General features: G+C 44.6%; 1 protein-coding gene across 1 annotated transcript in view; it reads left to right on the top strand.

Annotated features, from left to right (window-relative positions):
• The first annotated feature begins 327 nt into the window (after positions 1 to 327).
• The window catches only part of PYROXD1 (pyridine nucleotide-disulphide oxidoreductase domain 1), a 29,501-nt gene continuing 5,048 nt past the window's right edge, over positions 328 to 24,780 (top strand). The window contains exons 1-10 of the mRNA XM_073621418.1: positions 328 to 452; positions 2,491 to 2,571; positions 2,650 to 2,769; positions 8,152 to 8,280; positions 9,095 to 9,168; positions 17,605 to 17,774; positions 22,483 to 22,559; positions 22,643 to 22,781; positions 24,280 to 24,392; positions 24,626 to 24,748. Coding sequence (XP_073477519.1) covers positions 384 to 452; positions 2,491 to 2,571; positions 2,650 to 2,769; positions 8,152 to 8,280; positions 9,095 to 9,168; positions 17,605 to 17,774; positions 22,483 to 22,559; positions 22,643 to 22,781; positions 24,280 to 24,392; positions 24,626 to 24,748 — 1,095 coding nt within the window. The 5' untranslated portion in view covers positions 328 to 383. The remainder of the gene's footprint in view (positions 453 to 2,490; positions 2,572 to 2,649; positions 2,770 to 8,151; positions 8,281 to 9,094; positions 9,169 to 17,604; positions 17,775 to 22,482; positions 22,560 to 22,642; positions 22,782 to 24,279; positions 24,393 to 24,625; positions 24,749 to 24,780) is intronic.

Genomic DNA, 24,780 nt, shown 5'->3' on the forward strand with positions numbered 1-24,780 from the left:
TGAATGCTTTTGTTAAATGACCTGATTTTTTTGTGCTTTTACCTGTTTTTTTTTTTTTAAGTTGATGGCAGGGTCTCTTTAAACAACACATTCTGTATAGAAGTGTGTAGCTCACAGCCAGAAGGGGACATTTGAGGGGGACTTCATTGCTTCTCTATACCTGAAAGGTGAGTATATCTGGAGTGAGTCAGGGGGTTGGAGTTTATGTATATGAGGACAGCACAGACACTGAGAAGCCGCATCTTCTCCATACATACACATCTCCATGTGGTGCCTCTGTTGTCCCCATGTAGACGAATGGAAACTCCCTCGTCCAATTAGAGCCGCGCAAAGGCAGGAGTGCCCGCCCCGTGCAGCACACGTGACCCGGAAGAGGAAGAATAATGGCGGCTGAGAGGGCGAAGTGGTTGGTGGTGGGGGGAGGAATCGCTGGAGTCACCTGTGCCGAGCAAGTGAGAACCCCGGGTGTTGTTATTGTCTGCAGCCTGCGCGTGTCACAGGAGAGAGAAAGAAATCTGATTATTAAACGTTCATCTCCAGATCTGTCCACATATAGACCGGACCCAGTAGGGGCACAGAACACCAGTTCAGCTGTAGCAGACTATTTGGGTGGAATAGGGAAGAGTAAAGCCTTTTATTTGTGTCTGTGACCCCTGAGATGATTTCTCTTCTCTTTCTGTGCCCACTCACACAAGTTCTGTTGAGCCCTTGTTCTGCCAAAACAGTCAACTCGTCGAACTCTCCAACCACGTCACTTCCGCTGATTCTCCTGCATCAGTAATTGAAGATTTCGACGAGTTGGCTGTTTTGGCAGAACACCACTGTCAGCGTATACACTTCGGTACGCATCAAGTTGGCTGTTTTGATAGAACAGCGGCTAAACAGGAAAAAAGTTGTCACCGCCTCGGAGGCGGCCATGTTGGTTATTAGCGGGTGGACTAACACTGTCCACTCATTATATACTCTACCAGAACGTATACGCTGCCGGTGTTGGGTCAAAACAACCAACTCATCAAAATGACCAATTACTGATGCTGGAGAGTCACCGGAAGTGATAGTAACTCACTAATAGTAACTAATGATGAGCTCTGGCATGTTCACACAGCCCACGTGCGGAGCCCGCCAGGAAGTCGGCGCTGCGCTAATCACAGGCAGTGCGACATTTACCCGATGCACGGCTGCAGAGATCAGGAAAATGTCTCACTGCCTGTGATTAGTGCAGCGCAGTGCTGACTTCCTGGCGGGCTCTGCACGTGGGCTGTGTGAACACGCCGGAGCTCATCCTTAATAGTAACTACATTTCTGTTATGACCACTTCCCAGGATGCCATATAAATAGTGTAACTGAACACTGTCACATGAGGGATGGGAGTAATTAACCCTTCATAAGCTCAAATAGTGATCGACATGGAGCTTACAGGGGGTTTACCTGTCTGGTGCCGGCCATGTGACCAGGGCAATCCCATCAGGAAGCCTTGATTGCCTGCTGCCAATCATAGGCAGTGAGGCATTTCCCTGCCCTCAGCTGCACATACACAAGCCATGACTAGGCTGCTCATGATTGGCAGTGTGCAGTGATGGTTTCCTGGCAGGTTTGCTCAGGTGGGTTGGGACTAGGATCTGAACACGCCTGAGCCTATCTCTAGCGATGGCATTAGTCACATGGTTTTTGCTGAATAAATGCATGAGAGTTGAGGTCACCTTTATGTGACAGCCAAGATTGTTCTGGCTCAGAGATGAAGAGGTTAATCCTTTCTTATCTAGAGAAATCATTTCCATTCTTCCACTCCTTCTGGAGTCAAAAAATAGGCCATCCCTTCTCTAGTGGAGTCAGGACACAGTCTTTCCCCTTGCTTCCAGCCTGGGTGGAGTCAGAACATATTCCCCTTCCCCTCTCCTCCCCTCCCGGGTGGGGTCAGAACACATTTTGTACCCTTCTGCTCCTTTCCTGGAGGGAGTCCGGATACATTTCCTTCTCCTTTGCTTCCCTCCTGGGTGGAGTCAGAACAAAGTCCTTCCCCCTCTGTTTTCTTCCTGGGTGGAGTTAGAACACAGGCTGCCCCGCTCCCTCCACACTCCCCCTGGGTGGAGTCATAACAGTTTTTCCCTCTCCCTACACTTTCCTCCTAGGTGGAATCAGCACACAGTCCTTCCCCATCTGCTCTCCTCCTGGGTGGAGTCAGCATACAGATAGCCCTTCCCCATCCTCTCTCCTCCTGGGTGGAGTCAGAACCCAATTTGTCCCTCTCCCTACACTTTCCTCCTAGGTGGAGTCAGCACACAGATAGTCCTCCCCCATCTGCTCTCCTCCGGGGTGGAGTCAGCACACAGTCCTTCCTCATCCGTTCTCCTCCTGGGTGGAGTCAGAACACAGTTTATCCTTCTCCCTATATTTTCCTCCTAGGTGAAGTCACCACACAGTCCTTCCCCCTCTGCTCTCCTGGGTGGAATCACATCTGCACACATATTAATGGTTATTCTCTGTTCCCAGCTTGCACTTCAGTGTACAGAGGACAATGTCTTTCTGCTGACCGCTGCTCCACTCATTAAAGCTGCTACCAACGTGAAGCAGGTGAGAAGCCGCTAAATTACATACATGCTTCTTTCTATCCAGTTGCACCCCTATAATCGATATTCCTTTCTGTGTCAGGTGTTGAGGACTCTGGAGGAGTTTGATGTGGAGGAAAAGGAAAGCAGCTCACTGGAGAGACAATACCCCAACATCAGAGTTATCAGTTCTGCTGTCAGAGAGTTAAAGGCTGAGCAACAGGTGAGCTATTTATTATTATCTTTATTATTCTTATACAGGGTTTATGTAACACTAACATTTTATACAGAGCTTTACAATCTAAAAAGGGAGAAAGTACAGTTGCATTAGTATTCAATAAAGAAGGATTAGGAAAGCTCTGCTCATGGGCCGCATCTAAAAGGGAGGGAGAGGTGGTACAAAAGATAATAGCTGTGGGGGATGATCTGATGGAGGCAGTCAAAGTCCAGTTTTTAGGTGGAGACATGATAGGCTTCCCTTTAATAAATACGTTTTCAGGCATCGCCTAAATTCGTTTTTAGGGAAAACAGACAGGGTAGGAGATAATGAGATAGAATGGGGCATGGATAGAGTTGCCACCTCATCCCTTTAAACCCAAACACATAATAATTACACAGGTTCTGAGGCAAATTTAATGCGGATAAGTGAGTCTAATTACCACCTTATTCTGCCTCAGAACCTGTGTAATTAATATGTGTTCGGGTTTAAAAGGATGAAGTGTCGTATGTTGTTATTATTTTGATTTTTATATGTTGGGCTAATGGAATTTTAGTGGAGGGATTGGCAGAGAGAGGCTGCAGCCACAGATGGGTTGGTAAAGTGGATGAGTCTAGCAGCAGCATTCATGGTGGACTGGAGGGTGGGTAGCCTGTGTAGAGGTAGGCCTGTGAGAAGAGAGTTGAAGTTGTCAAGTTGGGAGATAACCTAGGAGTGAATTTGTTGTTTTGTGGTTTTGTTAGTTAAGAAGGGGCACATTTTGGAAAAGTTATGGAGGTTAAAGTGGAAAGATTTAGTTGTGCTATGGATCTCAAAGGTAAAGGGGGGGGGGGGGAATCTGGGAGGAGTTAATATGAGTTCACTTTTAAGACAGTTTGATTTTGAGGAAGTGGTGTGACATCCGTACTGATATGTCATATGTTGCTCAGTAAATTGATGATACATGAGGAGATCAAAGGGGTGAGCTGATGAGTAGAAGGTTAGATCTGGGTGTCGTCTGTGTAGAGGTGGATATTAGATATGGGCTTGGGCGTGTTCGGAATCCAAGTCCCAAACCACCTGCCCGATCCTGCCAGGAAGCCCACACTTCACACCGCTAATCACGGGCAGTAAGACATTTCCTGGTCTGTGCGGCTGCAGACCGAGAAATGTCTCATTGCCTGTGAATAGCAGTGAGCATTTTCGGCTTCCTGGTGGGATTGGGCAGATGGTTTGGAACTAGGATTTTGAACACGCCCAAGCCCTTTCCTAGTGGTTATCATCTGGCCAACAGAAGAAGTGTAGAGAGAGAATAGAAAGGACAAAGGACAGAGCTTTGGGGTACCCCAACAGAGGAGGAGATCAACGGTTTCAAAGGCTGTGAAAAGATCTAAGAGTATGCGACTATGCGTATGAAGTTATTTAACCAGTTAACGTTCGTGGAACACATATGTGTGGTGGCAAAAGAGTGGGCATTGACTGGCCAGCTGATGTTTCTATGCTGATTGTGCTCATGGTATGCTCCCAGCATAGAGGCTGAACTGTCAAAGTCAGCTCTCGGTCCCCAGCAATAATTGGTAGGTGGCAGGACCATGAATCATGTGACCATTGTGACAGCCAATTACAGTGATCACATTGCTGATCCTTCCTGCCCCCAGCTGTACAGACTCTATTAAAGGGATAACGGGGCTGAGCAGAAAGGGGTTAAAGTGAACTGTGGTATGCTTACATAATATCAGGTTATGTGCACTTTCATTGTCTCTTTGAATGTGAGCTGCAGCATAGCCTGTGATGTCTTTTATTGATCTCTTCCCAGCAGCTACGAGGAACGTTCTCTGATCACTGAGGGAGGGTTTGATGCTAAACCAGACTGCATTGTTTTTAACAGATAGTGTTCATCCTGAGAACTACAGATACACATACAAGATCTGTCTGTAAGGAGGAACATTCACCTTCCTGCATTTGATTTTATTCACTGCACAATATTTTCTCCATTAACACTCAATAAGGGAATGGTGATGACTCTGTGACCTCTTAGCAGCCACTTTTGGTCTACATGCACTCCAGGGATGGCTGCATAACATTTCTCAGGGAGGGTTTCCTGATGGTGGTGAGTAGAGATGGGCTTGGGTTTGTTTGAAATCCCACATGCCCGATCCCGCCAGGAAGCCAACACTGCACAGCTAATCACAGGCAGTGAAACATTTTTCGCTCTGCAGCTGCACAGATCAGGAAATATCTCACTGCCTGTGATTAGCGCTGTGCAGTGTTGGCTTCTTGGCGGGATTGGGGATGTGGGATTTCGAACATGCCTGAGCCCATCACTAGTGGTGAGTGGACCATGTCTGCGTAATGTTTGTTGAAACACCCACCTGTAGTCTTCAATAAAAGCTCTGTAATAGTGTGACAATACAGGAAAATGTTTAGGGAGACAGGGACAAATTGTTGTTGCTCTTCATGGCAGGATAACTAGAGATTCATTTAACTCTGCAATATTGAAAATGATGTTTGAAATTACATTAACCACTTCACGCAAATTGCGGTACCTGTACGTCGGTACTTTGGCGCTAAATACCGTTGTTATGGCAGCAGCTAGCTGCCATAACCCCGGTATTTTCAGGAACGCTGTGCGTTTCTCTTTAAGATAAAAGTGGTCTCTGTGGTGGATTCGCCGCAAAATCACTTTTATCAATGGCGGGAGAGGGCCCCTCCCGCTGCACTCCAGTCGTTGGTCCGGCCATTTTTCGGAGCCATCGGTAGCGGCGGAGCCGATTGGTTCCTCTCCCCTCACTGTCTGGATGCTGAGTGAAGGAAAGATGACCCCCGCTCGGCTCTATAGCATTGTAGGGCGGAAAGGATGTCAAACGTCACTTCTGCCCAAAGCTCTTGAAGGGGAATTTTTTTTTTTTTTTTTTTTTTTTTTTATTGTTAATGACATTTCATTTTGTTTATTGCATTTTAGTGTAAATTTGAGAACTGATGTTTACACTGATGTCTCCCTAAACATTTTCCTGATGTTTACATTCCTTGTAATAGGAATAAAAGTTACTAAAATAATTTTTTTTAAAAGGACAGTGCAAAAATAAAAGGTAAAATAAATAAGAAAAACTTTTTTTTAAAGTGCCCCATCCCGCCGAGCTTGCGCGCAGAAGCAAACACGTACGTAAGTCGCACCCGCATATGAAAACGGTGTTAAAATGACACATGTGAGGTATAGCTGCGATCGTTAGAGCAAGAGCAATAATTCTAGATCTCCTCTGTAACTCAAAACTGGTAACCTGTAGACATTTTTAAACTTCGCCAATGGAGACTTTTAAGTGCCAAAGTTTGTCGCCATTCCATGAGCGGGCACAATTTTGAAGCGTGACATGTTGGGTATTAGTTTACTCAGCGTAACATTATCTTTCACAATATAAAAAAAAAAAAATTGGGCTAACTTTACTATTATCTTATTCTTTAACTCAAAAAAGTGTATTTTTTTCCAAAAAAAAATTTGCTTGTAAAACCGTTGCGCAAATATGGTGTGACATAAAGTACTGCAATTACCGCCATTTTATTCTCTAGGGTGTCTGAAAAAATATATATTATAATGTTTGGGGGTTCTAAGTAATTCTCTAGCAAAAAAAAATGATTATAACTTTTATATATATATATATATAACATATAGACAACAAGTTTTGAAAAGAAGCTCAGTCCTTAAGTGGTTAACATGGTAAAGCTTCTATGAGATTTTAATGATTGGGTTTGCTTCTACCTTAGGCCCCTTTCACACGGTCGGACCGTTCAGGTCCGCCTGTCAGTTTTGACGGCGGACCTGAATGGGCGCTCCATGTTAGTCTATGAAGCGACGGATGTCAGCGGTGACATGTTCGCTGACATCTGATCCGCTAAAAGCAGACGGATGCCTCTACGTTCAGATCCGTCGCTGGTGGATCAGATCGGGTGAGAGCTGATGAAAATGGACATGCTGTCCGTTTTCGTCTGATCTCTCCATAGAAACCATCGGCGCTCGACAAGCCCCTCCCCACTCAGTGAGCAGAGAGGGACCTGTCATCCGCTGGCTCAGTGGAGATCAATGGAAAGATCTCCCGCTGAGCCGGTGCCTCGTGAGAATGAGTCCTTACCTCTACCACAGGAAGTCCTGGGGGGGGGGGGGGGGGGGTGAGAGTGGGTGTGGCCATGCTCAACTTCTACAGGAAATGTAGAGAATTAATTAGAAATGTATCTCTACATCTACTGATCCCTTCACAGTTACTGTCTTTTTTTCATAGTTCTTTTTTAATGTACATAAAACTGAATAAAAATACATGTATACAGAAAAGTTCACCAGTTTACTGGAAAGTAACAGTATACCCAGACACCCAGGTAGACAACTGCTGTTTTATCCCTGCATTATTCCCATGCCCTGATGAGTATGGCTATTTAACTGGTTAAAACATTTGATGGTGATCATAGTGCCTTCTCCATCTTTATATGTATTTAAAAACAGATCACAACAAAGTGCTGTTTTTAACTGACTTTTTATCAGTACGACGGTAATGAATATCAAGCTGTTACTTTAAAAATGGTAATCAGATATAAAGAACCAGCAAAGGTAGTACACCCACGTACTGTACAGGGTGCGCTGCAATACCCTCCCATATCACACTATTGGTCTGTGAGGCTGTCCTTCATAGTTATGGGTCAAATAGTAAGGTTAGAGGGCAAAGGCTTCGAGAGGAAGTTCAATCTGCTTATTTCTTGCCTTCGTTGTTTCCTCCTTTCCCCCTTCATCAACGCTAATTAAGTTTTTAAGTAAAACCTTTCTATTTTCATTACACACTTTATAATAGACTAGTAATGTAGTGGCTAGACTATAGTGATGTCACCACTAGATCTCTGTGCTTTTCTATGCAGTGCAGGCAGAACATGGCTAGTGGAAGAGGCCGGCAAGGTCCTCTTGACAGCACCTTGCCTCAGTACTCCTTTTAGTACTCCTCAGTTCGGGTGCAAGCAGCGGGCTGGTTCTTGGTAGGAGTTCTGCAAATATCAAATTGCCTTGGTAGATGGATGTCAGTCTAAAGGAGTGGGTGTTGGGAAGGAAAGGACTAGATGATACTGGATGTCCTTTAGCCACCAAATGACTTTCTACAGCTTCTAAAACACACTGAGAGTAGCTGATATTGTTTAGTGAAATCAAAGTAAGGATGCAGTTCGGCTCTCAGCCACAGGAGCTGGTTTGGATTTGGCTATCTGTGCTCACTGAGTGTTGAAGCTCCCAGAATGTCAGGCTCTTGGATAACTGTGCACAGTATATGAAGTACTTGCAGTACCTAAATGTGTCTCCTTGCTGTATCTACCATCTGATCACAAGGACCCTTTTATTGTCCCCTGATGCTCAATTTTCTGATGTATATTAACTGTTTCCAGCAAGTGATTACAGAGGATGGAAGACATTACACCTATGACAGGCTGTGTCTGTGTGCCGGAGCCAGACCCAAGCTCATCAACGATGGGAACCCCTATGTGCTGGGGATACGTGACACAGACAGTGCTAAGGTATGTGGACACTGAGTGAAGCTGTGCAGTTGGCTGTGTAATGGGGCAATATATGAGAGCCCCCAGTGAACAAACTTATTAACCACAAACCAGGAATTATAACAAAAATAAAACACAGCACTCCACACTGTTAGAAAAGTCCGTTATCTGAACAATTAGACCGTGCCCTATTGTAAATAGCATGATTCTTAGCTGAGCAAACAAAAGATGCAGGGGAGATTTTCTTCATTGATATCTAATAAAGTTTTCATGTATACAGTATTAAGTTCTCCGAAGGCCCATCTATATTGAGAATTTTTGTTTGAAAAGTTGAGTTGGGGGGGGCGTAGAGCTCACACTTGGAATTAATTAGCAAGTTGGGGGAGGGGTTTATTTTTTTTGGTTTAGAGTTTTTTTGTTTGTTTTATTTTTTAGAAATCTCAAAAAATCTAAAAAAAAAAAAAAAAATTTTTTTTTCAATGATTTTTAGCTAAAGTTGTGTATGTAAAGCTGCTGCCCCTTGGTGGCATGGCCAGGCAGTGCACATTCTGTTCTGCTTTATAGACTGTCAGCCATAGCTTATGTATGTATACATAAACACACAGTTCTAAAATACACAGGACAGGTCTATAATTGTATGATAATAGTAGCAGGTCACTGTATTGGGACGTTGAAGTGTAAACTCTTCTGGGGCAGAGACTGATGTGACTGGCTCAGTGTTCTCCATATAAAACTGCAGAATATGTCAAAGCTATAAAAACGTATAATTCTAATAATGTGTGACTTTGGTGGGGAAATATAACAACTTTGTCGTTCTTTCCTTCCTGGATTTCAGACCTTCCAGTGTCGCCTGGCCAAGGCTAAACGGGTGGTTATAGTGGGGAACGGAGGAATCGCACTGGAACTGGTGTAAGTGTCTCTGGATGTCACGTCAGTGCACACAGAAAGAGTTTTATACTAACAGATGTCACATTTACAGTAAACTGATTTTAATTCAGCATGTGAATTTGCCTCCTGTTGCTTTCCGTGGTTCTGAAATTTGTTTTTAACAGTTTCAGCAATAGAGGAACAATGTTAAAATGTTTTTATTTTACTTTAAGTGGGAAAATATGACATAACTCGTCTTAGGCAGTTACAGCCCAGTTAGCCAGGTGTTAGGCCAAGTTTGCTCAGAGCAAGGGCAAAGCGAATATGAAGGTTTCTGTTGCTATTAACCCATATGGCATTTATCAGTTGAGAAAGAGGTTTCTCTATTAAAGGGATCATCCCCATAATGCACCAGTGCTGATGGGTCCTTTGACAATCCAATTTCCCAGGAGAGGTTGCTGACAAGAAGATGCCACCTACCTGCCATGAGGGTGAGTAAGTGGTTGCCTCCTTACTGATGAACTTGGACCCCTAACCATTTAACTGTGTGTATGTCAAAAAGTTAATCACAGACACATGCAATTACAAATGTATTTAACTAATACCTTTCAGGTCATAGAGACTCTAAAAAATGCCCCCCCCCCAGAAGGAACAGGATCCCAGAACAGAAATAATAATCTCACTTCTTCCTCACTCCATAACTGGGGAAGCTTTGGCACTGCGACTTCTCCACTGAGTTTTCTGCAACAGCAATATTAGTTGTGAACACAAATATGGGCAATTATGTCACAGGCAATTCTGGAGAAACACACCCCATAATCCATATAAACAAGTAAGCCAGTGATGGCGAACCTTGGCACTCCTGATGTTTTGGAACTACATTTCCCATGATGCTCAACTACACTGCAGAGTGCATGAGCATCATGGGAAATGTAGTTCCAAAACATCTGGGGTGCCAAGGTTCGCCATCACTGAAGTAAGCTCTATGGAAGATGGAAGACCTAATATTGGAAGATGCCAGGGAATATTTGTTTTTTTAACCGGGTGAACGTTTGGCAAATGTGTTGTCTAAATGGAGTGTATGTTCAGTAAATAGGTAAATGTATCACTGGGTCTATAACAATTATTTTTCAAAGTCTTCTCAAATACCCTACATGTAAGTATCAAGTCCTTTGCAACATGTCATATTAAAGCTGAAGTTTATTCTGCTTACATTTTGTCTTCCCTGGTTCCTTCCTTTCCAATCATCAACATGCTATACGAGGTTCAAGTAAAATATTTCTATTTTCATTACATAACTTATTTAGACCCAGTAACATCATTACTGGGTCTCTGTGCTCCTCTATGTATTGCAGGCAGATCATGGCTAGTGAGAGGGGCCAACAGGAAGCTGTACATAGCTTCCTGAAAACATTTTAGCACTTTGCCTTAGTACTCTTGAGGCAGCAGCTGCAGTGATTACTGGTTTTGCAAATCGGTACAAATAGCTGTGACTACTGACGGCTTGCCATTGTAGTGTACAGACTAGGTAGCCACTACTATCCACACACACCTGTCAATCTCAGCAGCAGGAATCTGTCAGCAGGAATTGGGACTTATTGGGATCTGAGGTGTGAAGGTACAGGAATCGGGGCTGATCTGAGGTGTGAAGGGGCAGGAATTGGGGCTGATCTGAGGTGTAAAGGGGCAGGAATTGGCACTTATTGGGATCTGAGGTGTGAAGGTACAAGAATTGGGGCTGATCTGAGGTGTGAAGGTACAGAAATTGGGGCTCATCTGAGGTGTGAAGGTACAGGAATTGGGGCTGATCTGAGGTGTGAAGGTACAGAAATTGGGGCTGATCTGAGGTGTGAAGGTACAGAAATTGGGACTTATTGGGATCTGAGGTGTGAAGGTACAGGAATTGGGGCTGATCTGAGGTGTGAAGGGGCAGGAATTGGGGCTGATCTGAGGTGTAAAGGGGCAGGAATTGGCACTTATTGGGATCTGAGGTGTGAAGGTACAAGAATTGGGGCTGATCTGAGGTGTGAAGGTACAGAAATTGGGGCTGATCTGAGGTGTGAAGGTACAGGAATTGGGACTTATTGGGATCTGAGGTGTGAAGGTACAAGCATTGGGACTGATCTGAGGTGTGAAGGTACAGGAATTGGGGCTGATCTGAGGTGTGAAGGTACAGGAATTGGGGCTGATCTGAGGTGTGAAGGTACAGAAATTGGGACTTATTGGGATCTGAGGTGTGAAGGTACAAGAATTGGGACTGATCTGAGGTGTGAAGGTACAGAAATTGGGGCTGATCTGAGGTGTGAAGGTACAGAAATTGGGACTTATTGGGATCTGAGGTGTGAAGGTACAAGAATTGGGACTGATCTGAGATGTGAAGGTACAGGAATTGGGGCTGATCTGAGGTGTGAAGGTACAGGAATTGGGGCTGATCTGAGGTGTGAAGGTACAGAAATTGGGACTCATCTGAGGTGTGAAGGTACAGGAATTGGGGCTCATCTGAGGTGTGAAGGTACAGAAATTGGGGCTGATCTGAGGTGTGAAGGTACAGGAATTGGGGCTGATCTGAGGTGTGAAGGTACAGAAATTGGGGCTCATCTGAGGTGTGAAGGTACAGGAATTGGGGCTGATCTGAGGTGTGAAGGTACAGAAATTGGGGCTGATCTGAGGTGTGAAGGTACAGGAATTGGGGCTGATCTGAGGTGTGAAGGTACAGAAATTGGGACTTATTGGGATCTGAGGTGTGAAGGTACAAGAATTGGGGCTGATCTGAGGTGTGAAGGGGCAGGAATTGGGGCTGATCTGAGGTGTAAAGGGGCAGGAATTGGGACTTATTGGGATCTGAGGTGTAAAGGTACAGAAATTGGGGCTGATCTGAGGTGTGAAGGTACAGAAATTGGGGCTGATCTGAGGTGTGAAGGTACAGAAATTGGGGCTGATCTGAGGTGTGAAGGTACAGAAATTGGGGCTGTTCAGAGGTGTGAAGGTACAGGAATTGGGGCTGATCTGAGGTGTGAAGGTACAGAAATTGGGGCTGATCTGAGGTGTGAAGGTACAGGAATTGGGGCTGATCTGAGGTGTGAAGGTACAGAAATTGGGACTTATTGGGATCTGAGGTGTGAAGGTACAAGAATCGGGGCTGATCTGAGGTGTGAAGGGGCAGGAATTGGGACTTATTGGGATCTGAGGTGTGAAGGTACAGAAATTTGGGCTGATCTGAGGTGTGAAGGTACAGAAATTGGGGCTGATCTGAGGTGTGAAGGGGCAGGAATTGGGGCTGATCTGAGGTGTAAAGGGGCAGGAATTGGCACTTATTGGGAACTGAGGTGTGAAGGTACAAGAATTGGGGCTGATCTGAGGTGTGAAGGTACAGAAATTGGGGCTCATCTGAGGTGTGAAGGTACAGGAATTGGGGCTGATCTGAGGTGTGAAGGTACAGAAATTGGGGCTGATCTGAGGTGTGAAGGTACAGGAATTGGGACTTATTGGGATCTGAGGTGTGAAGGTACAAGCATTGGGACTGATCTGAGGTGTGAAGGTACAGGAATTGGGGCTGATCTGAGGTGTGAAGGTACAGGAATTGGGGCTGATCTGAGGTGTGAAGGTACAGAAATTGGGACTTATTGGGATCTGAGGTGTGAAGGTACAAGAATTGGGACTGATCTGAGGTGTGAAGGTACAGAAATTGGGGCTGATCTGAGGTGTGAAGGTACAGAAATTGGGACTTATTGGGATCTGAGGTGTGAAGGTACAAGAATTGGGACTGATCTGAGGTGTGAAGGTACAGGAATTGGGGCTGATCTGAGGTGTGAAGGTACAGGAATTGGGGCTGATCTGAGGTGTGAAGGTACAGAAATTGGGACTCATCTGAGGTGTGAAGGTACAGGAATTGGGGCTCATCTGAGGTGTGAAGGTACAGAAATTGGGGCTCATCTGAGGTGTGAAGGTACAGGAATTGGGGCTGATCTGAGGTGTGAAGGTACAGAAATTGGGGCTCATCTGAGGTGTGAAGGTACAGGAATTGGGGCTGATCTGAGGTGTGAAGGTACAGAAATTGGGGCTGATCTGAGGTGTGAAGGTACAGGAATTGGGGCTGATCTGAGGTGTGAAGGTACAGAAATTGGGACTTATTGGGATCTGAGGTGTGAAGGTACAAGAATTGGGGCTGATCTGAGGTGTGAAGGGGCAGGAATTGGGGCTGATCTGAGGTGTAAAGGGGCAGGAATTGGGACTTATTGGGATCTGAGGTGTAAAGGTACAGAAATTGGGGCTGATCTGAGGTGTGAAGGTACAGAAATTGGGGCTGATCTGAGGTGTGAAGGTACAGAAATTGGGGCTGATCTGAGGTGTGAAGGTACAGAAATTGGGGCTGTTCAGAGGTGTGAAGGTACAGGAATTGGGGCTGATCTGAGGTGTGAAGGTACAGAAATTGGGGCTGATCTGAGGTGTGAAGGTACAGGAATTGGGGCTGATCTGAGGTGTGAAGGTACAGAAATTGGGACTTATTGGGATCTGAGGTGTGAAGGTACAAGAATCGGGGCTGATCTGAGGTGTGAAGGGGCAGGAATTGGGACTTATTGGGATCTGAGGTGTGAAGGTACAGAAATTTGGGCTGATCTGAGGTGTGAAGGTACAGAAATTGGGGCTGATCTGAGGTGTGAAGGTACAGAAATTGGGGCTGTTCAGAGGTGTGAATGTACAGGAATTGGGGCTGATCTGAGGTGTGAAGGTACAGAAATTGGGGCTGATCTGAGGTGTGAAGGTACAGGAATTGGGACTTATTGGGATCTGAGGTGTGAAGGTACAGGAATTGGGGCTGATCTGAGGTGTGAAGGTACAGAAATTGTGGCTGATCTGAGGTGTGAAGGTGCAGGAATTGGGGCTGATCTGAGGTGTGAAGGTACAGAAATTGGGGCTGATCTGAGGTGTGAAGGTACAGAAATTGGGGCTGTTCAGAGGTGTGAAGGTACAGGAATTGGGGCTGATCTGAGGTGTGAAGGTACAAAAATTGGGGCTGATCTGAGGTGTGAAGGTACAGGAATTGGGGCTGATCTGAGGTGTGAAGGTACAGGAATTGGGACTTATTGGGATCTGAGGTGTGAAGGTACAGGAATTGGGACTTATTGGGATCTGAGGTGTGAAGGTACAAGAATTGGGGCTGATCTGAGGTGTGAATGTACAGGAATTGGGGCTGATCTGAGGTGTGAATGTACAGGAATTGGGGCTGATCTGAGGTGTGAAGGTACAGAAATTGGGGCTGATCTGAGGTGTGAAGGTACAGAAATTGGGGCTGATCTGAGGTGTGAATGTACAGGAATTGGGGCTGATCTGAGGTGTGAAGGTACAGAAATTGGGACTTATTGGGATCTGAGGTGTGAAGGTACAGGAATTGGGGCTGATCTGAGGTGTGAAGGTACAGAAATTGTGGCTGATCTGAGGTGTGAAGGTACAGGAATTGGGGCTGATCTGAAGTGTGAAGGTACAGGAATTGGGACTTATTGGGATCTGAGGTGTGAAGGTACAGGAATTGGGACTTATTGGGATCTGAGGTGTGAAGGTACAAGAATTGGGGCTGATCTGAGGTGTGAATGTACAGGAATTGGGGCTGATCTGAGGTGTGAATGTACAGGAATTGGGGCTGATCTGAGGTGTGAATGTACAGGAATTGGGGCTGATCTGAGGTGTGAATGTACAGGAATTGGGACTGATCTGAGGTGTGAAGGTACAGAAATTGGGGCTGATCTGAGGTGTGAAGGTACAGAAATTGGGGCTGATCTGAGGTGTGAATGTACAGGAATTGGGGCTGATCTGAGGTGTGAAGGTACAGAAATTGGGGCTGATCTGAGGTGTGAAGGTACAGAAATTGGGGCTGATCTGAGGTGTGAAGGTACAGGAATTGGGGCTGATCTGAGGTGTGAAGGTACAGGAATTGGGGCTGATCTGAGGTGTGAATGTACAGGAATTGGGGCTGATCTGAGGTGTGAAGGTACAGAAATTGGGGCTGATCTGAGGTGTGAAGGTACAGGAATTGGGGCTGATCTGAGGTGTGAAGGTACAGAAATTGTGGCTGATCTGAGGTGTGAAGGTGCAGGAATTGGGGCTGATCTGAGGTGTGAAGGTACAGAAATTGGGGCTGATCTGAGGTGTGAAGGTACAGAAGTTGGGGCTGTTCAGAGGTGTGAAGGTACAGGAATTGGGGCTGATCTGAGGTGTGAAGGTACAGAAATTGGGGCTGATCTGAGGTGTGAAGGTACAGGAATTGGGGCTGATCTGAGGTGTGAAGGTACAGAAATTGGGACTTATTGAGATCTGAGGTGTGAAGGTACAGGAATTGGGGCTGATCTGAGGTGTGAAGGTACAGAAATTGTGGCTGATCTGAGGTGTGAAGGTACAGGAATTGGGGCTGATCTGAAGTGTGAAGGTACAGGAATTGGGGCTGATCTGAGGTGTGAAGGTACAGGAATTGGGGCTGATCTGAGGTGTGAAGGTACAAGAATTTGGACTTATTGAGATCTGAGGTGTGAAGGTACAGGAATTGGGGCTGATCTGAGGTGTGAAGGTACAAAAATTGGGGCTGATCTGAGGTGTGAAGGTACAGGAATTGGGGCTGATCTGAGGTGTGAAGGTACAAGAATTGGGACTTATTGAGATCTGAGGTGTGAAGGTACAGGAATTGGGGCTGATCTGAGGTGTGAAGGTACAGAAATTGGGACTTATTGGGATCTGAGGTGTGAAGGTACAGGAATTGGGACTTATTGGGATCTGAGGTGTGAAGGTACAAGAATTGGGGCTGATCTCAGGTGTGAAGGGGCAGGAATTGGGGCTGATCTGAGGTGTAAAGGGGCAGGAATTGGGACTTATTGGGATCTGAGGTGTGAAGGTACAAGAATTGGGGCTGATCTGAGGTGTGAAGGTACAGGAATTGGGGCTGATCTGAGGTGTGAAGGTACAGAAATTGGGGCTGATCTGAGGTGTGAAGGTACAGGAATTGGGGCTGATCTGAGGTGTGAAGGTACAGAAATTGGGACTTATTGGGATCTGAGGTGTGAAGTTACAGGAATTGGGGCTGATCTGAGGTGTGAAGGTACAGGAATTGGGGCTGATCTGAGGTTTGAAGGTACAGGAATTGGGGCTGATCTGAGGTGTGAAGGTACAGGAATTGGGACTTATTGGGATCTGAGGTGTGAAGGTACAGGAATTGGGACTTATTGGGATCTGAGGTGTGAAGGTACAAGAATTGGGGCTGATCTGAGGTGTGAATGTACAGGAATTGGGGCTGATCTGAGGTGTGAATGTACAGGAATTGGGGCTGATCTGAGGTGTGAAGGTACAGAAATTGGGGCTGATCTGAGGTGTGAAGGTACAGAAATTGGGGCTGATCTGAGGTGTGAATGTACAGGAATTGGGGCTGATCTGAGGTGTGAAGGTACAGAAATTGGGGCTGATCTGAGGTGTGAAGGTACAGGAATTGGGGCTGGTCTGAGGTGTGACGGGGCAGGAATTGGGGCTGATCTGAGGTGTAAAGGGGCAGGAATTGGGACTTATTTGGGATCTGAGGTGTGAAGGTACAGAAATTGGGGCTGATCTGAGGTGTGAAGGTACAGGAATTGGGGCTGATCTGAGGTGTGAAGGTACAGAAATTGGGGCTGATCTGAAGTGTGAAGGTACATTAATTGGGGCTGACCTGAGGTGTGAAGGAATTGGTGTTATTGGAGGTCTGACGGAGCAGGAATTGGGGCTAATTTGAGGTGTGAAGGTGAAGGAACTGGAGCTGATTTGAGGTGTGAAGGTGCTGGAATTAGGGCTGATCTGAGGTGTGAAGGTGCAGGTATTGGGGCTGATTAGAGGTGAAGGATTTGGGTCTGATCTAAAATTTGAAGGGACATGAATTGGGGCTTATCTGAGGTGTGAAGGGCAGAAATTAGAGCTCATCTGAGGTGGGAAGGGGCAGAAATTGGGGCTGATCTGAAATTTGAAGGTTTAGGAAACGGGGCTGATCTGAGGTCTGTAGCATGCCAATGGTCACTGGCATGCTGGACGTTTAATGCTTGTAAATTGAGTGCAAAATCAGGTGCAGCTGTGCATAGAAAAAAAAAAATCAGCCTCCGTTTTTTTTTTTTTTTTTCTTATCAAAGCTTTATTGAACAAACTGAAGTTAGAAGTTGATTAACAAGTGTAAGCCTTCCCCACTCTACTTAAATTACAAAAGTGTGCTATGTGTTCACTGGCAATATTTCCCTCACTTCATGTCCCAATGACACCCATCATGGGAACAGAAAGTAAGGTGAAGTCTCTAGTGGGAACATGTAAAGCGATTTGTACCTGGCAGTGCTTGTATATATTGTATTATTGAACAGATGAAGTGGAGTCTTGTGATTTCTGAAGGTTACTGTGAGGCAGAGGGGTTGTACCAGGATACAATGCAGCCCTATAGTGGCCTGCAGACTGATGAGTGTTATATCTGTGTCTTACCTTCAGATATGAAATTGAGGGTTGTGAAGTGATCTGGGCAGTGAAAGACAAGTCTATCGGGAACACATTCTTTGATGCCGGAGCGGCCCAATTTCTCATCCCACAACTGAGTTCTGATAAAGCAGAGACTCCCCTGGCCTGCAAGAGAACCAAGTATACCACAGCGCTCCCTGCAGGTGAGTGGCAGAGGTGACACAGCCAGAAGTACTAACCGTTAAGCCACTGTGCTGTAGCTGGATTAAATTACATCTTGTAAATAAAAATTGGCCCTGCTGTTGATCTTTCCAGATGTCATTGTTTTCCTCTGTAACCAACAGTTAGAATCAGAAAATGGGGGGGCTGCGCTAATGTATCGCCTAAGCGTCCTTAGCGGTTGTTCTCCATGCCGCAGTCTTCTGGAACATGCCACAGGTCCCAGAAGACTGCAGGACCATTCACGATGCGCAGTGCAACTTGCGCATGTCCACTGAGCAACCTGTCACAGCCGGGTACCCATGGGTAGGATTGCTGGCGCTGAGGCCTAAAGACCTGTGGAGAAAATGAGGTGAGCACAGCGCTGGATCCTGGGCCAGGTGAGTTCCTGTATATTAAAAGTTAGCATCTGCAGTTTTTGGAGCTGCTGACTTTTAATTTTCATAAATATGACTGTAGCTCCTCCTTTAGGCAGGAACAGAAGGCTCAAAAGAGCAAGCACAAAAAACAAAAGAACAGCTATGTAGCTGTATTGCTGGATTGGTAGCGTAGTAGAGACTGGTAAGTCTGCCAGCCGCTTAGCTCCTCACCTTTTCCAGCTTCAGCACAAGCAGAGATCCACTACAAGGCAATCCAACTAACAGCATCAGGCTCCCCCCCTACGTGTTTCAGCATAGAAAACTGTGTCATGGAGATCCTTGACAAAGGATTTACCAGTCTGCTAGATTACAGATCAAGCAATACAGCTACACAGAGCTTTTGTTTTTTTTTTGTGTTTGGCCTCCTGACCATTCATTTGTGACTATATTTTTAATGTTCCCTAATAACGTTATTTGAATGGTATCACACTATGTGAGCTTATTTTTGGCTTTCTATATGCTTATGTTTTGAGCCTGCAAAAGCTGTTCTTAGTTATTCTATAACAAAATAGGCATGTACTTCTGGTAAGTGCATTTAAGTGCGGTGAAGGGAACACTGTGGGATATACTGAAGATTCTTATGGTGGTGGAAACTTTAGGATGAGACACCATTGGATTATATCCACATCTTGTTGAAGGAGTGTTTACATGGACTTTTGATTATGATATTGTCACGTTTGGAGGACTTTTGTATGGTGGTGGAAATTTTAGGATGATATTTCATTTGACTACACACATATTTTTGTTTGCTTTAATTGTAAGTGCTGTATACAGGAATTATAAGCAAACTTTCATCGGAGATTCCAGGTAATTATTAAAATATATATATCTCAATTTACAGTGCCTTGAAAAAGTATTCATACCCCTTAAAGATTTACACAATTTTACTCTGATACCCTTAACTAAAATCTAGTGGAACCAATTGCCTTCAGAAGTCACCTAGTTAGTAAATAGAGTCCACCTGTGTGTAATTTAACCACTTACGGACCATCTGACGTCGTTATACGTCGGTACTTTGATGCTAAATACCGTTGTTATGGCAGCAGCTAGCTGCCATAACCCTGGTATTTTTAAAAAAACGGTCGGTGGTCCTCTTTCTGATAAAATTGGCGGTGGATTCACTGCGAGATCACTTTTATGAGGGGAGAGGGCCCCCTCCCACTGCGCTCCGATCCTCTTGGTCGCGTACCGGAGCCGTTGGTAGCGGCGGAGACGATCGCGTCTGCTCCCCTCACAGCCTGGATGCCGAGTGAGGGAAAGTTGGCTCCATAGCATTGGAGGGCGGAAGCGATGTCAAACGTCACTTCCGTCCAATGCTCTTAAGGGGGAATTTTTTTTTTTTTTATAAAAAAAAAAAACATTTCTTTCTTTCTTTTTTTAATTGCATTTTAGTGTAAATATGAGATCTGACATCTTTTTGACCCCAGATCTCACAGTAAAGAGGTCCTGTCATGCTTTTTTTCTATTATGTTTACATTTCATCTAGGGATGTTTACATTTCTTGTAATAGGAATAAAAGTGACCCAAAACATTTTTTTTAAAAGGACAGTATAAAATAAAAAAGAACATTTTCGATGCCCCGTCCCGCCAGGGATCTCATGCGCAAAACTAAACACATACGTAAGTCACGCCCGCATATATGAAAACGGTAGACCTCCGCTGTAACTCAAAACTGGTAACCTGTAGAAATCTTTAAATGTCGCCAATGGAGATTTTTAATTGCACTTGCTCGAGCAAATACGGTGTGACATAAAGTATTGCAACAACCGCCATTTTATTATCTAGGGTGTTAGAAAAAAATACATTTATAATGTTTGGGGGTTATAAGTAATTTTCTAGCAAAAAAAAAATTATTTTAACTTGTAAACAACAAATCTCTAAAAGAGGCTCGGACCTTAAGTGGTTAATCTTAGTATAAATACAGCTGTTCTGTGAAGCCCTCAGAAATTTGTTAGAGAACCTTAGTGAACAAACAGTATCATGAAGGCCAAGGAACACACCAGACAGGTCAGGGATAAAGTTGTGGAGAAGTTTAAAGCAGGGTTAGGTTATAAAAAAATATCCCAAGCTTTGAACATCTCACGGAGCACTGTTCAATCCATCATTCGAAAATGGAAAGAGTATGGCACAACTGCAAACCTACCAAGACATGGCCGTCCACCTAAATTGACAGGCCGGACAAGGAGAGCATTAATCAGAGAAGCAGCCAAGAGGCCCATGGTAACTCTGGAGGAGCTGCAGAGATCCACAGCTCAGGTGGGAGAATCTGTCCACAGGACAACTATTAGTCATGCACTCCACAAATCCTGCCTTTATGGAAGAGTGGCAAGAAGAAAGCCATTGTTGAAAGAAAGCCATAAGAAGTCCTGTTTACAGTTTGCGAGAAGCCACGTGGGGGACACAGCAAACATGTGAAAGAAGGTGCTCTGGTCAGATGAGACCAAAATTGAACTTTTTGGCCTAAAAGCAAAATGCTATGTGTGTTGGAAAACTAACACTGCACCTCACCCTAAACAGGGATTTTCTTCAGCAGGGACGGGGAAGCTGGTCAGAGTTGATGGGAATATAGATGGAGCAATAAGCAGTGCAATCTTAGAAGAAAACCTGTTAGAGTCTGCAAAAGACTTGAGACTGGGGTGGAGGTTCACCTTCCAGCAGGACAACAACCCAAAATGCTGTGTGGCGGAAAACTAACACTGCACATCACCCTGAAAACACTATCCCCACCGTGAAACATGGTGGTGGAAGCATCATGTTGTGGGGATGCTTTTCTTCAGCAGGGACAGGGAAGCTGGTCAGAATGGGAGGATGGATGACAAATACAGGGCAATCTTAGAAGAAAACCTGTTAAGATTCTGCAAAAGAAGCAGAGTTTCACCTTCCAGCAGGACAACGACCCTAAACATAAAGCCAGAGCTACAATGAAGTAGTTAAGATCAAAGCATATTCATGTGTTAGAATGGCCCAGTCAAAGTCCAGACCTAAATCCGATTGAGAATCTGTGGCAAGACATGAAAATTGCTGTTTACAGACACTCTCCATCCAATCAGACAGAGCTTGAGTTATTTTGCAAAGAAGAATGGGCAAAAACGTCACTCTCTAGATGTGCAAAGCTGGTAGAGGCATCCCCAAAAAGACTTGCAGCTGTAATTGCAGCAAAAGGTGGTTTTACAAAGTATTGACTCAGGAGGGCTGAATACAAATGCACACCACACTTTTCACATGCGTATTTGTAAGATCTTTGCGTAAATAAAACCATTTATCATTATCCTTCCACTTCACAATTATGTGCCACTTTGTGTTGGTCTATCACATGAAATCCCAATTTACATTTTTGGTTGTAACATGACAAAATGTGGAAAATTTAAAGGGATATGAATACTTTTTCAAGGCACTGTACATTGAGAGATATATATTTTAATAATTACCTCAAATCTCCTATGAATGTTTAGTTATGATTCTTGGGGACCAGTGAGAATACCCAGCACAGCAGTCAATTAAACAGTCCTACACAGGGTTGTGATGTACATACAGATGTGAGGGCTACAGCTCGCAGCATTCCTACATCACACTGAAGATTCTAGGCCATCCACACATCACATGTCTGTCCTTTTCCCCACCCTGGAGGAATCTGAGGGCTACAACTCCCAGCATTCCTACATTCCACTGAGGAATCAGGCCCATCCACATGTGGCAGTCTTGTCCCAACCTTCAGCCTGGAGGATTTGGAGGACAGTCTCACCTGCAGCTTACCCAACTGTATAGCTTGATACATCACATAACAATCCACTGTTGTACCTAGAGGTAGGGAGATAACACAGGAAATAGAAGAATGTCAGCCATTATTACAGTGTCACCTGGCCAGTGGAAATAACCTGTACCAAATCAGACACCCTTATGATCCCTTCCCCTCAACTAGAGGCTGGAATTCCATTTCTTGGCCAAGCATTAATAACATAATCACTGTCAAATGCAAGGATTGGATTTTGAATGAGCAGCTGATTGGCTAGCTCTGGTGAATGTCACAGCTTTCAGCGGGTTCACGTCATGGCATTTTGTCATATAGCTGGCAGCAGTTGAAAATAATACATTGTGCAGTCTGGGAAAATGGAGGAACAGTCAACATTGCTGATCTGTAAGACTTTATACTGTATCAGTATAAACCATATTGGCTTTGCATCGGTAAAGATTCCTGGTCCTGCCTGCTCTGGGATTGGTTGGCAGGGGTTGCTGCCTGCCGCCTCATGTCTATGTGTTTAATCTTTCATTTCAGAAAGAAAGGAGTCTCGTCTGGGCAGTGCACTGGGGCCTGACTGGCACGAGGGGATGAATCTGAAGGCTGCAAAGGAAGTGAGTACACCATCATTAGGGACACTTGTCCTGTCATCGGCTATTTCTGGTGTCACCATCCTCTATATATCTTCTGCCTGCAGTTCTCCCACTGTGTCCATCTAGAGATGGAGTGTGAGGTACAGAGGGTCCTCCTGAGTGATGAATTCAAGCAGCTGAATGTCCCGGCCCACACTGTCCCCCACAGAATCGCTCCAGAGCACAGCGCTACTTCTGGCATAGGCAAGTATTTCAGCAAAAAAAAATCCAGAGACACGTTGGGCAAATAGAAAAATGGGACCCTTAACATACATACAGGAAACAGTCTTCCTGTGGGCAGAATGCAAAAAGTTGCTTTGTTGCTGGTCTGGCTTTCTGCAATTTTGAATGTGCAATAGGATATTTCCACATATTTTCCTAGTGCCTGGAGGAATACATTGTGATGGTGTCACTTAGTTCTCATCACGTTGGCTCCTCCACTCCTGACACGATCTCCGCTGTTTGTCAATATTCATCAGGGCTGTTCATGCCAACCTCTTCAACCACGCTAGATGCACATTCAGAACAGCTGGTATATAGTGCAGATGTAGCCTAATATTAATTTATTCCAAATCGCACAGAAGTCATGGCTTTCAAACACCACATTGTTGATGTCCAAAAAACTGAAACCACTGTATGTCATTGGAAATAAATGGCTCCATAGTAACATGTTATATTTGCACCATAGATCAGTAGTTTTGAAGGTGCATTTGACTGTTGGGGAATAAAGGAGTAATTTGCATGGCTCCACCCGCTGCCCTAAGGCGAGGATAAATCCTCTTTTTTTTGGGTAATGTGATGGAATGAGGCATGTGAATACTTTTCATTTATTTAGATGCTCGGTCAATCATTTTATTTTCTCCTCAGATTGCCTCCTAAAGCCCATTTTGAATTCAACTTCTAAAAATCTAAAGTTGCTAGCAGGCACCACAATGATCTGCATACAACTTTGTTATCAATACCATGCTGTCTACTTTGGGGACGCCCAAAAAGAAGCGCAATTGATTAGGAAATAGCAGCTTTCATCTCCAAGGCCCAGCTCTTGTGGGTCTACATTGCCCAGTGGGTTGAGGACAACTTGGAACTAAAATTGCTGTATACTTATTGATGGTTTGGAGGCTTTCAGGGAGCTCAGGAGGTCTTGATAACAAAAATGTTGGTGCCCTCTTTTTGCCATATATTTTACCTATATGACAGATTTCAGCAGGAAATAGTGAAAAGATAGTGAACTATATCAGATGGATGATTGCAATGTTTGGGGCTTTAAAAGCCTCTGTATGTGTAGTTGTTAAGGCTGAAAATGGATTGAGAGCTTGTTTTTTTTTACCCAGAGTACGATTAATAAGTTTTATTTACCTTATCCTTTACTCCCTGGCTCTGGCACTCTCCTCTTCCCTCTGATGCTCCAGCTGCTGTGGGTGAGCCTTCTGCATCCTCACCTACAGTGCAGAACTGCTTGTCAGAGTGTCTACAACCAGACGACTTTGGGGGACCATTTGCACAAACAGGGTGGAAATAGGGTAAAATAATGTTTTTAATGGTACCATAGACAAAAATGAGCATTAAACTCTTGCAGTGCGGTGAAGCCAGAGTTCAGCTTTGATGAAATGTTATACCCCGTCCCTTCAGTAATAGTGATTTTTTTATTTATTTTTTTATATATATTATTTCAGCTCAGTAGTTGCTTCTTGTGTTTTTTCAGTTGAATGGCCAGTTTATGTGGAACTGACAAATGGAAAACTATATGGCTGCGATTTCATCATCAGTGCTACAGGAGTGGTACCCAACGTCGAGCCATTTCTTCCTGGAAATAATGTGAGAAGTGAAATTTTTTTTCCACACTTTGGTATTTTATTGAACTTCTGTACACCATATACTTTCCCCAATACACAGAATTATGAAATTCAAATAACCTTTCTAACACTGGAAATTAAATCTGATTTCGGATTGAACTAATCCTGCAGTTACTGTTCTACAAAGTCATGCCTCATTGTATTGATGTCAGCCTAATTGTTGTGTTGCATTTTCTCATTTGATCCTGGTTTCAGTTTGACGTTGGAGAAGATGGGGGTCTGAAGGTGGATGACCACATGCGAACATCTGTGCCCAATGTATATGCTGCTGGTGACATCTGCACTGCGGCCTGGACACCTAGCCCACTCTGGCAGCAAGTATGTATTGTGCCAAACAACCAAAATTAATT

The sequence above is a fragment of the Aquarana catesbeiana genome, linkage group LG03 (assembly GCF_042186555.1).
Source record: "Aquarana catesbeiana isolate 2022-GZ linkage group LG03, ASM4218655v1, whole genome shotgun sequence".
NCBI classification, from domain to species: domain Eukaryota; kingdom Metazoa; phylum Chordata; class Amphibia; order Anura; family Ranidae; genus Aquarana; species Aquarana catesbeiana.